The sequence below is a fragment of the Mustela nivalis genome (assembly GCF_964662115.1).
Source record: "Mustela nivalis genome assembly, chromosome: 11".
NCBI classification, from domain to species: Eukaryota; Metazoa; Chordata; class Mammalia; order Carnivora; family Mustelidae; genus Mustela; species Mustela nivalis.
In genome coordinates this window covers 53,642,746-53,656,854 of record NC_139030.1, presented here as the reverse complement: position 1 = coordinate 53,656,854, position 14,109 = coordinate 53,642,746, and the positions used below count along the sequence as shown (strand labels likewise).

The 14,109-nt window shown below is 34.7% G+C and overlaps 1 protein-coding gene across 22 annotated transcripts in view; it reads right to left on the bottom strand.

The window, feature by feature from the left end:
* Positions 1–14,109, bottom strand: part of COBLL1 (cordon-bleu WH2 repeat protein like 1) — a 167,502-nt gene that overhangs the window by 84,401 nt on the left and 68,992 nt on the right. The window contains exon 1 of one of the 22 annotated variants that reach the window (XM_082691222.1): positions 11,897–11,994. The exons of the other annotated variants lie outside the window; for them this stretch is intronic. Coding sequence (XP_082547348.1) covers positions 11,897–11,907 — 11 coding nt within the window. The 5' untranslated portion in view covers positions 11,908–11,994. Of the gene's footprint in view, positions 1–11,896; positions 11,995–14,109 lie in introns of those variants that run through there. 22 annotated transcript variants of the gene reach the window in all.

Sequence of the window (14,109 nt, the reverse complement as noted above, 5' to 3'; positions counted from 1 at the left end):
GTGCTCTGGTGTGAGAATAAATAAAACAAACTGTGGACACCCATATAATGAACTCCACAATAAAAAGCAACAAAGCCTTGATACACTCAACATCTCAGATGATCTCAAGGGCATCATGTAGAGTGGGAAAAAACAAACAACAGTCTCACAGGGTTATGTACTATAAGGTTCTATTTATGTAAGAGTCCGAACATGACAAACTTAAGGTCATAGGATACAGATCACCAGCTGCCTGGGCTGGAGGCAGGGTGTGACTGTTAAGGGCTGATACAAAGGGGTTCCTGTGCAGTGACCGAACAGTTCTGAATTCTGACTGTGGAATGTCACACAAATCTACATCATGTAGTAAAATGTCATAGAATTATAAATCAAAACAAATAAACAGTAGATGATAATGATAAAAATGCATGTAGGGCACCTGGGTGGCTCATCTTGTTAAGCCTCTGCCTTTGCCTCAGGTCATCATTCCTGGGTCCTGGGATCAAGCCCTGCATCAGGCTTTCTGCTCAGCGGGGAGCCTGCTTCCTCCTCTCTCTCTCTCTCTCTGCCTGCTCTCTGCCTACTTGTGATCTCTGTCAAATAAATAAATAAGATCTTAAAAAAAAAAATGCATGTAAAAGTTGGTGAAATCCAAACAAGGTCTGTACCTGACTTGATAGTATTGCACCAGTGTCACTTCCCTAGGTTTAATAATGTATTATAATTATGTATGATATTATTATTGGGAGAAGCTTAGAAGAAGTCATTAGGAAACTGCATTATTTCTGCAACTTATGGAAAAATCAAACTATTTAAAAACAAAAAATTACAATAAAACTAGATTTTTCTAAGACTGATTTTCAAACTTTTGAAAGGCATTAGAATCACCTACGGAACTTGCTTCAATTTGATTTGCTTGAGTGGATCCACACTGTACCTATTTAATAGGATCTGTATATCGGGCCCAAGTGATACATACTGGTAATCCAGCATATTACAGTTTGAGAACCACTGGACTAAAATAAAGGCAAAGGTATTGGAAAAATGACTATCCCCATCAAAACGTATTATTCTATTTAATAGCCAATTACTAAACTAGCCGTACTTGCACAGACCCTCATTCGTTAGACTACTTAACTGAACTAAGAGGCCCTCACTTACAGACACAGTAAGACATGCAAATGAAATTAATTCTTGAACTATTTTAAAAGCACAAATACTATTATTCATAACAAAAATCTGATATATCCATACAGAAGTGAAAATGCTATTAAAAGAAAAAAAATACATGCTATTAAAACAAAGGGATGTAGGGAAAACATAACCACAATAAGAAACAAGGGCCACATTTTTTAAATGTCCATTACCTGTGCTTCTATGTAAAAACAAAACAAAACAAAACAAAAAAACATTGTTGGCAAATCATACACACACACGTAATAAGCATCAAGACATTTGATTTAAAAGCTTCTTTTGTAAGGGAATAAAAAAGAAATGAAAAGACCAACCCAGACATTATTCTATATGCAACATAATAAAAATTAAAACCCAATCTGTTAAGACATCATTCAACCCCATTCACAGGGATTGGTAAGAGCAGCACATTTCATACCCTAAACCCATGACTTCGGCATTTGCATTGGGTGTTTCTGTCCTAAGCAGCTTACCTTAGGGAGGAATGGGTCCTGGGATCAACTGAATCAGGAATGATTCAGTTTCCCAATGTCACCCCTTCCATCTTTTTACCAAAAGAAATGCAGCAATGATTTAGTTTTGGAAAAAAAAAAACAAAAAAACAAAAAACTGCAGCAATGAAACAGAATAAGTCAAGTCTTGGAATACCATTTCTGAAAGCCTGCTGATCTCGATCTTTAAGAGTTACTACCTATTCTTAAATGCCACCTCAACTGCTCTCAACTCTGGGGAAAAATTGTTTTGGATGAAAAAAAAATTAAGCCATTTTCTGACTTATGCTCAAATAGTTCAATATAATAGTAATTAGCAAATATAATAATAAGCAAAATCTAGATGTGGATAGCCTACAGCTCAGTTTCTCCTACACATTGACAATGTGGAGGGGAAATGTGGGGAAATGGGATTGGGCAAGAACTGACATAGAATGGGAGATTTTAAATGCCATAACCACCAAAGGAATGTGGGAAATTTAATCTAGCATGGACAAACTGACTGTTAGAGAAATCCGAATGAAAATGGGGTATTAGATGACATTTTAATTTTGCTATATACAATAATACCACAGAAGGTATGTCTAAAAACAAGAGCCCTTATCACTCATACATATATAATACAATACTCATGAGTAAATTGGCTATGGGTGGAATTTTCTTCAGAAGATAAAAGGCGAAGAAAACAGAGGTAGGGAAGGAGATAGCTAAAGCAAGATCAAAAGTGATTTCTGAAGCTGGGTGATGTGTAATGAATACTCTGTTTTTTGGGGCGCCTGGATGGCTCAGCGGGTTAAAGCCTCTGCCTTCGGCTCAGGTCATGATCCCAGGATCCTGGGATCGAGCCCCACATCTGGCTTTCTGCTCCACGGGGAGCCTGCTTCCTCCTCTCTCTCTGCCTGCCTCTCTGCCTACTTGTGATCTCTGTCAAATAAATAAAATCTTAAAAAAAAAAAATACTCTGCTTTTGTGTTTGTGAATTACTAATATAGAACCCCTCCCCCCAAAATCTTATGTCCTATGGTACAGATGAACAAAACAATTAGAAATAATTGAGGGGAAAAAAAGAAATTACTAAGGCTAATCAAAAATGCATATTTAGAATATATATAGATCAAATATATATACTGATCTCCTAAATGAAGGTCACTTCTTTTTGTATGCAAAATGAAGAGCTATGCTGAAAACTTTGTGAAGTTTCTTCAACTTTAATGTTCTCAGTAAGTGCTTTAAACAAGCGAAGATCATCATTTTCTTTTTATATCTGTATCCTACCCTAGACTGCCACTAATCTACTTCCTGTCTCTACATACTTGCCTTTTTGGATAGTTCATATAAATGGAATCATAAAATATGATTTTCTCTTTTTTTCTTTTGGCTTTTCTCCAGCTTCTTCCATTGGACCACAAGAATTTTGAAGTTTATCCATGTTGTAGCTTGTAACTGTATTTTACTACTTTTTATCACCCAGTATTATTCCATTATATGACTATACTACATTTTATTTATCTGTTCATGAATTGATGGGCATTTGAGTTGTTTCTGCTTTTTAGCTACTATAAATTATGCTGCTATAAACAGCAGGCAAGTCTTTATATATAACCCTTTTTGGTATATTATTCTTGTCAAGACTTCACAACAAAACTAATATAGCATGTTCTTAGTACTCAATGTAATTCCTCCCAGATCCCTCCATGCACACGGAAATAATTTAAAGCCATAATTCCCCAACTACTTGACATCCCTGGCATTTAAAAGTATAACATATTCATTAAAGACCGGCAGATATTAAAGAATTATTAGCCACATAGATTATACAAAACACCGCCTCAGACACAAATTGATTATCCAAGAAACACTTTTATTATGATTCAAACAGTTCAAGAACTGCTTTTCCAGTAAGACAGTCTTCTTTCAACTACAGATCAATGAGTTAGTATAAAAACTAAATGTACTATATATATATATATATATATAAAATAAATATAATTAAACTAATTTGTTTTAAAGCAAGACACAAAGCAGCAATCCATGAATAGGCTAACACATCTAACAAAAAAAGAGGTAGCTGGCATAATGAAAACACAGCATAATTGCATTTCCATACTGATTTCACTACCTAAACCCAGAAAAGATAGGATTCCCCCCATAAGTGCTGCTTACCCAATAATGTGCAATTCAAAATTGTACTTTTAAACTCAGACATAGAACTGTAGAAATATTTTTATATTTTTCCTACATATTTAATGAATTCTTTTGGGGAAAGATTTCTCTAGTTTTAATTATATATAGTTATTATATATATTATGTTTAATATATATAATAGGTATTGATAAATATTATATATATTTAATATACATATACAGGTATTGACAAAGAAAACACTTTGGGAATAATGATTTTGGAAAATGATCAAGAAGGAATACAAATATAAAAAAACCCATCTAATCAGAAATTCATTTAAACCACCACTTAAAATATCAAATCAAAAGTTCAAGTAAATCTTAAACATTTTATTTGGACTTAAAATACACAGATGTAACTCATTCATTGATCTCTGAAGTAGAGTGAAAGCTTATCTTTGCAAATGCACACACTGATTGGATTTTCACTCTGTTGGTCTTGTGTAAGTAGCATGCAATGACTTACTTTCCAAGTCGTCTTTGAAGTGAGCTCTAAAGATTAAGACATGGGCAAGCAATGTAATTTTTTTTATCATTTTATTTTTTATCTTTTTTTTGGATTTTTATAATTTTTATTTTATTCTTTTTATGGTCTCATTCATATAAAATTCAACAGTACATTTTTGGGTTTTTTTTAATCATTTTATTTTATTTTTTCAAGGATTTTTATCATTTTACTTTATTCTTTTCATGGTCTCATTCATATAAAATTCAACAGTACATTTTTCGGGGTTTTTTAATCATTTTATTTTATTTTTTCAAGAATTTTTATCATTTTATTTTATTCTTTTCATGGTCTCATTCATATAAAATTCAACAGTACATTTTTGGTAAAACATAGTAAGAGGTAATGCAGACAATCTAGGGCTCCAGGAGTTCTTCTGTGCCAAGCACAGCCATTTCAGGATGTTCTACCAAGGAGGTAGAAGTCTTATTTGATCCTGTGAGAGAGCTCACTGAAATTTAAGAGTCTCTACAGTATTACTAGACACAGGATTGCTAGAGAACTTTGATCCATATGCCGAGAAATCTTTAAGAAATCATGGCCCAAAACTCATTTTTATAGTTCATCTAAACACTTGCAGGCTAAGCAAAAAACACATCAGCTACCTCTTCCTCTTGTAAGAAAGGTAGTAAAAATGAGAACACTGGATCATATCACAGGTCAGGAATTATACTAATAATTCTTTCAATAGGATAGTATTCCAAGCAGTATTAAGATACAAATATATAACATGTAAAAAAAAAATTAAAAAATAAAAATAAATAAATACATAAAATGTAACTCTCCAGAAACCATCATTTTTATCCTTCTATAGATATAATCCCTTCAATATGGGGAAGGAATAATCTGGAACTACCCTATTTTTATTAACTGCTTTCATAACTTTTCTCAAATCCAAAGTAAATAATTTAATAAAAAGTAAAAACTAGAAACAAAATGTCATAAGCATTATCAGAACTGAAAAATCACAATGAAATTGAAAACCAACAAAGAAAAGGTCTCTAAGAAAGAGTTTGCCATCCTATCTCATTTTTTGGTGTCTCTTTATTGCAAGCACAAAATGGCACATTAAGCAAGGAAGTCCCTGTTTACATATTATATGCTTTTCTCACGGCAACAATGTTCAAAGGGCTTACTGTAAATGTTCACAATTCTGACTGGTCATTAGTTCAGATTAGTGAAACCTGATTAGTGACTGGAAGCTTGCTGAGTCCAGCTACTTAAATGCTCTAGATTAATGCTATATCCTGAAGGAGATAGAATATTTTTTGGCACAAAGAAGATGGTTAATAAAATTTGGGGGTTTTTTAAATATTTTATTTATATATTTGAGAGAGAGAGAGAGAGTGAGCATAAGCAGGCAGAACAGCAGGCAGAGGGAGCGGGAGAAGTAGACTCCCTGCTGAGCAAGGAGCCCAACTCAAGGCTAGATTCCATGGCCCTGGGATCATGACCTGAGCTGAAGGTGGCCACTTAATGGCTGAGCCACTCAAGCGCCCCTAAAATATTGTTAAATAAATGAATGTTGTCTTCGGATACATACAAAGTCAGGTGCTTAAATATTTTCCCAGTCCAAAAATAAATAAATAAATAAATAAATCCCAATTTCTTAACAACATGCCGAAACAAGACAAGTTGATATCTTTGGTATGAAATTAAAGTTTCACCATCAGACCCTGATTCTCAGAAAGAAAGGAGAACTTGCACAAAAATACATTATTCTCAATCATATAAAAATCCGGTTGTCTTTAAGCAATGCAGAGAACCAACCAACCACTAGGATTCCTAACATCTCACATTGTTAGTGTGACAACTCCCCCAAAGAAATTATTTTATATATATCCTCAATATCAGCCATATATATTATGTTCTTTTGTGTGAAAAAGGTCAAATTATAGATTAATTAAAATGAGCTCACTTGATAGAGTAAGCATAAAGTTAAAGGTAATGATACTTAGGGGGGTCCTCTGAGTGGCTCAACTGGTTAAGCATCTGCCTTTGGCTCAGGTCATGATCCTGGGGTGCTAGGATCGAGCCCCATGCAGGCTCTCTGCTTCTCTCTCTGCCCCGCCCTACCGCCTATGCTCGCTCTCTCTCTCTCTCTCTCTTCTCTTGCTCTCTGTCTGAAATAAATAAAATCTTTAAAAAAAAAAAAACAGGTAATGATACTTAGGAAAGAACTCTGAACCAGGAGGTAAAGCAACATGAGTTTCCCCACACAGACTACCACATGATAGCATTTATAAGCTACCATTATTAACTTTGGGTAGAAAAGGAAAAATGGCATTTTCTGCACTCAAAAAATTAATAGCTTACTATTTTACTCAATTATGCATGAGAAGTCCCAAATGTTACCTTGTTCTCCCTTTCTCTTTAGGTGTCTTCAGTTTAATCAATCAATGAGCACTGGTGAAGCACCCATAATAACATCAGTCGTGAACTCATGAAGCTACAATAGGTGGGAAACTATGTATGCGTTATAGTGAACTCTTACAACCACCTTGCAGAGTTGCTGTTTTCTGTATGTTCTAGCATAAGGAATGAATTCCTAAGAGGAAAATTAATTTGTCCTCAGTCACAGTTAGTCAACTGCAGAGTAGCTGATCTCCACACCCATTTCCTTTCCCCCTGCCATTCCGCTGCTGAATCTCCTACTATGTGTGGCCGGGACTGATAAAACAACAATCTGAGGCTTAAAATTCTATTTGGAATGACAGGGGGAAAAAAATGTATGACCTATTCAATAAAGATAATTCATTATTATTTTCTATGGAACAATATCTAAAAGAAGCCCTGGCTCACCAGAAGAAAACCATGGACGTGCATGCTAAAGACTAACTCATGCTCATCATGATCTATAAAACTATAGCTGGTCTCTTCAAGCAAAGGAAATAACCCACATTCTGAAAAGTAAATTATGTGTCATCTGCCTGATTTAAGCAACCTGAAATACTATTTCCAGCCCTCCTAACTACCCTACAGTTCAGCTTCACAGAAAGGTAGCTAATTTAGGGTAGAAATACTGTAAAATCTATTGCAATTTTTCCTCCCAAGAAACAACAGAAGGAAATGACAAAGAAACATACAGTAACCTCATTCATTTATAAAAACTTTCCCTGAGGAAACAGGCGGATCTAGAAACAAAGGCATATATAACATGCCAAGTACTGGCGGTCAGTACAGCACAAAATCTTAGCAAAGATTCTGTTCAAAAATAGTCCTCAGAATATCAAAGCCATTAAAACAACTTTAGCACAAGAATTCTGGTATAATAGGTGTGTCCTGTATTATGAATGCCAAGATAAAGGAGCTAAAATAATAACGGACATTCACTTTTTGATCTTAAAATAAAAACCAATTGGATATATTGCAATGCTCTCACAAAAAGATTACATGCTATTCTTCGTCCCGAAAATTTCATAAGCATCATTCACACGTTATTCTTACTCTAGTGTCTTAATCTCTTTCTACTCCTTAAGGAAAAGTTCAAAAGTAAAAATTAAAAAATATAATGTTACTTACATTTTATCACAAAAGCAAAACTAATCTTTTATTTCTTTTTGGTGGACTGTGGCATATTTTCATGAAATTGATGAGATATTTTATGTCTGCATTTCAAGAAATGATAGCTACCTTTGACCAACCTTTCTCCCAACTATGAAAATCAGAAAATCATCATTCTGTGATTGCACATGAGTAATTAAAAAAACAAACAAACAAAACCCCCAGCCAAATATAATCACTCATCAATTAATCTTCAATTTATTTTTAAATTATTTAAACAATAGTTTTAGGGCTGCCTGGGTGGCTCAGTGGGTTAAGCCTCTGCCTTTGGCTCAGGTCATGATCTCAAGGTCCTGGTATTGAGAGCCACAGGGCTCTCTGCTCCGCAGGAAGCCTACTTCCCCCTCCCCCTCTGCCTGCCTCTCTGCCTACTTGTGATCTCTCTCTCTCTCTGTCAAATAATAAATAAATAAGTCTTTTTAAAAAATAAAAACTAAACAACAGTTTTACATTGTTTTCTAGCATTTCTCTTTGGGGGGGGGGGGGACTTAGCTACATTGTTACAAAAAGTCAAAACTTTTAACAAACAAGTTACCCCACAAACAGAATCACCAGTGGATTATTCAGAGGACTTGAGAGTTCTATGACATAACTGACAATAGGCTAAAGTTTAAAAGAAAGGGAGTCAGTACTAAGCACAGCATTGTGGAAAGGTTAAAAACAGTTGGGGTTTAGAAAGAATGAGTTTCTAGTTGTATATCTCTGTATATACAGCTTTTGGACTAACCACAGCATTTTTTCTTTGTATGAATAAATATCCCCTTTCCTTTGACAAAGTTAAACAGCACTAATAAGGCATCTAAACACTCCACTTGGAGTTATGACTATATAACTTCAAGTTTATGTAGAAAACAAATTTAACCTTAAAGAGTGATGCATAATCATTCCAAACATGAAAATGCAATATAATTATACACTTAATGTTGAATGTATAATGAGTTTGTGTTAAATTAGTTCTGTTACTCACCTTAGTTTTTTTTCCCTATTCCATCTGTTCAGTAATTTGCTTTCTAAAGAACATATGCTTAGTGGGAGTAAATAAGACACCACAGAGATAGATTCTCCTCTTATTAATGACATCATTAAATCTGCCTGTTTATAGTCTCAACTATCTGACCTCATGGCCTACATGGATAAATGGATTGGTTTAGTTTATAATCCTCACTGTGTGATTAACAGCAATTAACCAGACAGATAATAATGACCCATTTTTTTGATCTTTAAAACAAAATATGGTGAGATTGCATTTTCTGTTATTTTTATGTGTATGAGTCTTTAATGTTTCTTCATGATTAAAACTGAAAAACATTGGGGGGAGGGGGGTTGGGAAAAAGGGGGTGGGGTTATGGACATTGGGGAGGGTATGTGCTTTGGTGAGTGCTGTGAAGTGTGTAAACCTGGCGATTCACAGACCTGTACCCCTGGGTATAAAAATATATGTTTATAAAAAATTAAAAATTAAAAAAACTGAAAAACATAAATCTCATGTATTTATTTCTATAGGAAAACTATATTTGAATTATGCAAGTCAGATTTCTACAAAGTATTCAGAAACATAGCCCCTGTTTAAAAAATTAACCACTCTGATTCTAGTGAACTTACTATTTTCCAGGTTTTAGATACTTTTTATAATAGCAAGTTCATTTATAATTTCAACACTTAGAATCTTGCCTAGGTACAAACAATTGTTACTTCTCCATTCTCTAAGGTTTTTGTAATTTCATAACCTTTGGGAAGGCTTCTTTAAATACCGAGCAGCTATAAGAAATACATTTGCACACTGTTAGTGCAAAGGTAAACTGGTATAGTCACTATGGAAAAGAGTATAGAGCTGCCTCAAAAAATTAAAAATAGAAACACCATATCATCCACAAATCCCACGTCTGAGTACCTGACCAAATGAAATGAAAAGAGGATCTCAAAGAATAATTTCACTCCCCTGTCCATTATAGCACTATTTCATAATAGACAGGACATGGAAGCAACTTAATTGCCCATCAATGGATGAATGAATAAAGCAAATTTGGCATATAAATGCAATGAAATCTTATTCAGCCATTTAAAAGGGAAAGAAATCCTGCTGTTTATGAGAACATGGATGAACCTTCAGGGTTTTATGCTAAGTGAAATAAGTCACACAGAGAAAGACAAATACTGTATCATATCAGTATACATGGATACATGGAATCTAAAAGTACTGAACTCAGAAACAGACTAGAATGGGGGTTTCTAAGGCCAAGGGGTAGGGGAAACGGGGAGTTTCTAGACAAAGGGTATAAACTTCCAATTATAAGACAAATAACTTCTGGGCTATAAGTACAGCAGATAATTACAGTTATTTATACTGTATTATATATTTGAAAGTTGCTCAGAGAGATTTTAACCATAAAAAGGGGGGGGCACCTGGGTGGCACAAGAAGTTGAGCATCCAGCTCTTGGTTTCAACTCAGGTCATGATCTCAGGGTCATGGGATCGAGCCCAGAATCGGGCTCCAAACTCAGTGAAGAATCTGATTGGGATTCTCCCTCGCTCTCCTCTGCTCCATTCTGTCTCTCAATCTCTCTCTCAAATAAATAAATTAATTTTTTAAAAAGTAATTATGTGATGTGAGCTAAGCTGAAGTTCTGGTGGTAATCATTTCACAATATATATATAAGTGTGTCAAAACAACACACTGTACATCTTAAACTTATACAATGTTTTATGCCAATTATATCTTAATAAAGCTGGGAAAAAATACTTTGTACCACAAGACAATGTTTGTTCACTTTCTTGACCTTATTTCTTTTAACTCCCCAGACAGTGGGAGCCATTTGGAATACATTTAAAGGAAGCATTTTGATTACCACAGATATTCTACCCCAAAATTTTAGTATACACAAAAAGACTTGTCTTCACATTCATCTAAGATTACATAACACCAGGCATCTATTTAAAGGATGAGGTTAGTGGGGTCTCTAAAAAGAGGATGAAGTTTTGGCACACACATTTTACAAAGGAAATACAGTATTATTTATAAGCAAAGTGTTGAGTCATGTTGTGTTCTTTGGTTAGTTAAGTAAGCAAAATCATACAATCAAGTACCAGCCAAGTCGTAATTTCGACTCACAGCGTTCTTACTCATGGATTATGCTGCAAGAATTAATATTACACTCAGGGTCGAAGAGTAATGTATTAAGGATTGGTTCTTTGTGTTTGTTTAATTTAGGCAAATTTGAATGCTATGCTATTTTTACTCCCTAAACAGGTGTTAATATAGAAAGAACCAGTGCCAGTACAGTATTAAAAAAAAGAATACCAATCTGGAGTTCAAAATGCTAATTATAGTTTGAATTTCTTGTTAAGTAACGTAAACTGAATCTCAGCTTACTTATTTGCTATTATTTATTTATTTACTGACACTGAATGAAGAAAATATTCAAAGTACACTTTATAGGGTTCTTGTATTATAAGAGATAGTGATTAGCACTTGGTAAAATTTAAAGCTCTAGATAAGTATAATTATCATAGTATTTATTGAAATGTTCATGATAATTTGAAAGGAAAATCACCATGGCTTAAAGCCTGAAAGTATATCAAACATAATAATACATAGTGAACAATAGTAATAAATAAAATTTTAAATAAAACAAAATTTTAAAAAATAAAATTTAGACAATAAAAATAATAAACAGTATTATATGAACACACAGAATTTAATGGATTAAGTATTATATTTAAATTTTTCTTCTTTTTCGCCAAAAAGCAAAAATTACATCATCGCATAAACATCTAATGTGTCAAGGAGAATAAATGATATAAATTAAAATGTCAATTCCTAAAACCATTAAGTTCTTCAGCTTTTTCTATAAAAATTCTGACAGAGTCCTTAGATATATTAAAAGTAATAAGAGCTCAAAGAAAAACATTAGACCATTTTTAAAAGCAGAGGCTGAGGAATTTTAAAGTTACCATAAGTTTACAAATCATAGGTACTTACAATTCTTTCATAAAACCTCCATGAAATGGTACCGTTCCTTTGGCTATTTACTCGTAGAGAATGCTACACCAACTGTCCTGTTCTGTTACTGACTCTTCTGTTTATCATGTGTTGTCAGTGCCAGGCACTTCTTACCTCTGGCAAATATGCAAAAGAAGGAATTTACTGGTCTTTCAAAATCATTCCAGGAATGATCATGTAACATTTTCACAGCTTTTTCTGAAGGAAATGTGTTTCATATAGAAGTTTTTAAAAGTTGCTTCTTATTTAGCAGCTTAAAAACCAGAGATTCACTGTTTTTATCTGTTTTTATAAAATTATAAACTCTTGCAGATTCTCTACATACATGATTCTTTTAAAGTTTTAAGCAACACCTCACTAGACAATTTAATTAATGAATAGATGCTAGTGATCAGAAATACATCTGTAGGATATTTAAGAAAAATCGTAAAATTATCTGTAGGATGATAATTGAAAAAAGTTGGGTAGATTTAAAAAAAATCAGAGAAAAGTTCAGGTATCTGATTTTGTAAAAAGGAAAAGGAAACAGGCACATTTCCTGCAGAAGTCCTAAGACTTCCATTTGTTCAAGGCAAACACCATTTCCCGTCATAAAAACCCTAATATAGCCAATGGAAGCTGATAGTTGAGTTAAATGGCTCTACCCCTACCAGACCAGAAGACTATGGCCCTGAAGTGAATGGAGTAGCAACTGAAAGGTTAGATTTTATAGTTCTTTTATAAATCAAAGGTTATCTTTGTAACAATTCAGAGTTTTTAAGGATGCTCAAAATCAAATACAGATTATTCAAATAATAGCAACAGAAACTGCGGTCCAAAATTACGTGCCCCATTATTTTCACTCACAAAAGCATTATTTCTTTTTCTACTTGTGCATATTGCCTTTGATGCAAGCTATGGCCTCAAATAAACCGAGAGCTTCCACTGGGATTTCCTTCCAGTGTTGATGGGAACCAACAGTCTCCAAAAGAGCTCTGTTTTTCACCTACATCTCTCTCCACTACAAAACCTCTTTAAAAGGATGTCTATACTTTTTTTGTCTATTTCCTTACCTCATATCGGCTCATCAGTCCACTCCCATTTGGCTGGCACTCTTTTTTTTCTTTTTAATTTATTTATTTGACACAGAGAGATCACAAGCAGGCAGAGAGGCAGTCAGGTGGGGGTGGGGGGGGCAGACTCTGTCCCGAGCAGAGAGCCTGATGCAGGACTGGATCCCAGGACCCTGAGATCATGACCTGAGGTGAAGGCAGAGGCTTAACCCCCTGAGCCACCCAAGCACCCTTTGGCTGGCACTCTTCACCTTACTGATACTGTCCTACAGTTTCATATCACCAAATACCTTTATGTTGCTCTGGATAAGAAGAGACCTTGTCTCTGTTCTTATCTTACTTGACTTCTTAGCACTACTCTAAACATCTGATATTACCAATCCTGAAATATTTTCCTGGAACTAGATTCCTACATATCATACCTTCTGGTTTGCCAAGGAAGCCACAATTTACCTCTGTTGTCCTTGCTTTAGTATAGTAGTTGAGTTTTAGTAAAACCCAAATCCCACCACACCCCTGCTTCCTTCTCCAAGGTGTCCCACGTGGCATAATCAATCACATGGTCACCCCACTGGGATATTAATGCCCATTTTCTTTCTTTCTTTCTTCTTTTTTCTCTTTTTAGATTTTATTTATTTGAGAGAGAGAGAGCGATGGACCATGATTAGTGGGAAAGAGCAGAGGGAGAGGGACAGATGTCTCCCTGCTGAGCTGGGAGCCTAACTTGGAGCTCAATCCCAGGACTCCAACCAAAGACAGAAGCTTAACCAACTGAGCCACTCAAGTGCCCCAAGCCATTTTCTTTATATCTCTTGGCTAGCTAATTAGGCATGTCAAATTTGGCAATGCCAAAAACAAAATCTTCACTTCTCCTCCCTTAGTCTTCTCAATAAACAGCCACAGGAAAGCCAAAAATCTGAGGGTTAACTTTGATTCTCTTTCCTTCACTGTTCAAATGTAATCTAAAATCAATGCTGAATCCATATACTCAATCTCCATTACAACTTCAGGTCAACCTATACCTTCCACATACACCACCAGTACAGTCTCCCTGCCTCTCTGCCGTCATGCTGCAATCCAATCTCTGTTAAACACTCCAGTCTCTGTTAAACACTTCAACAGGGATGGTTTTTATTTTTA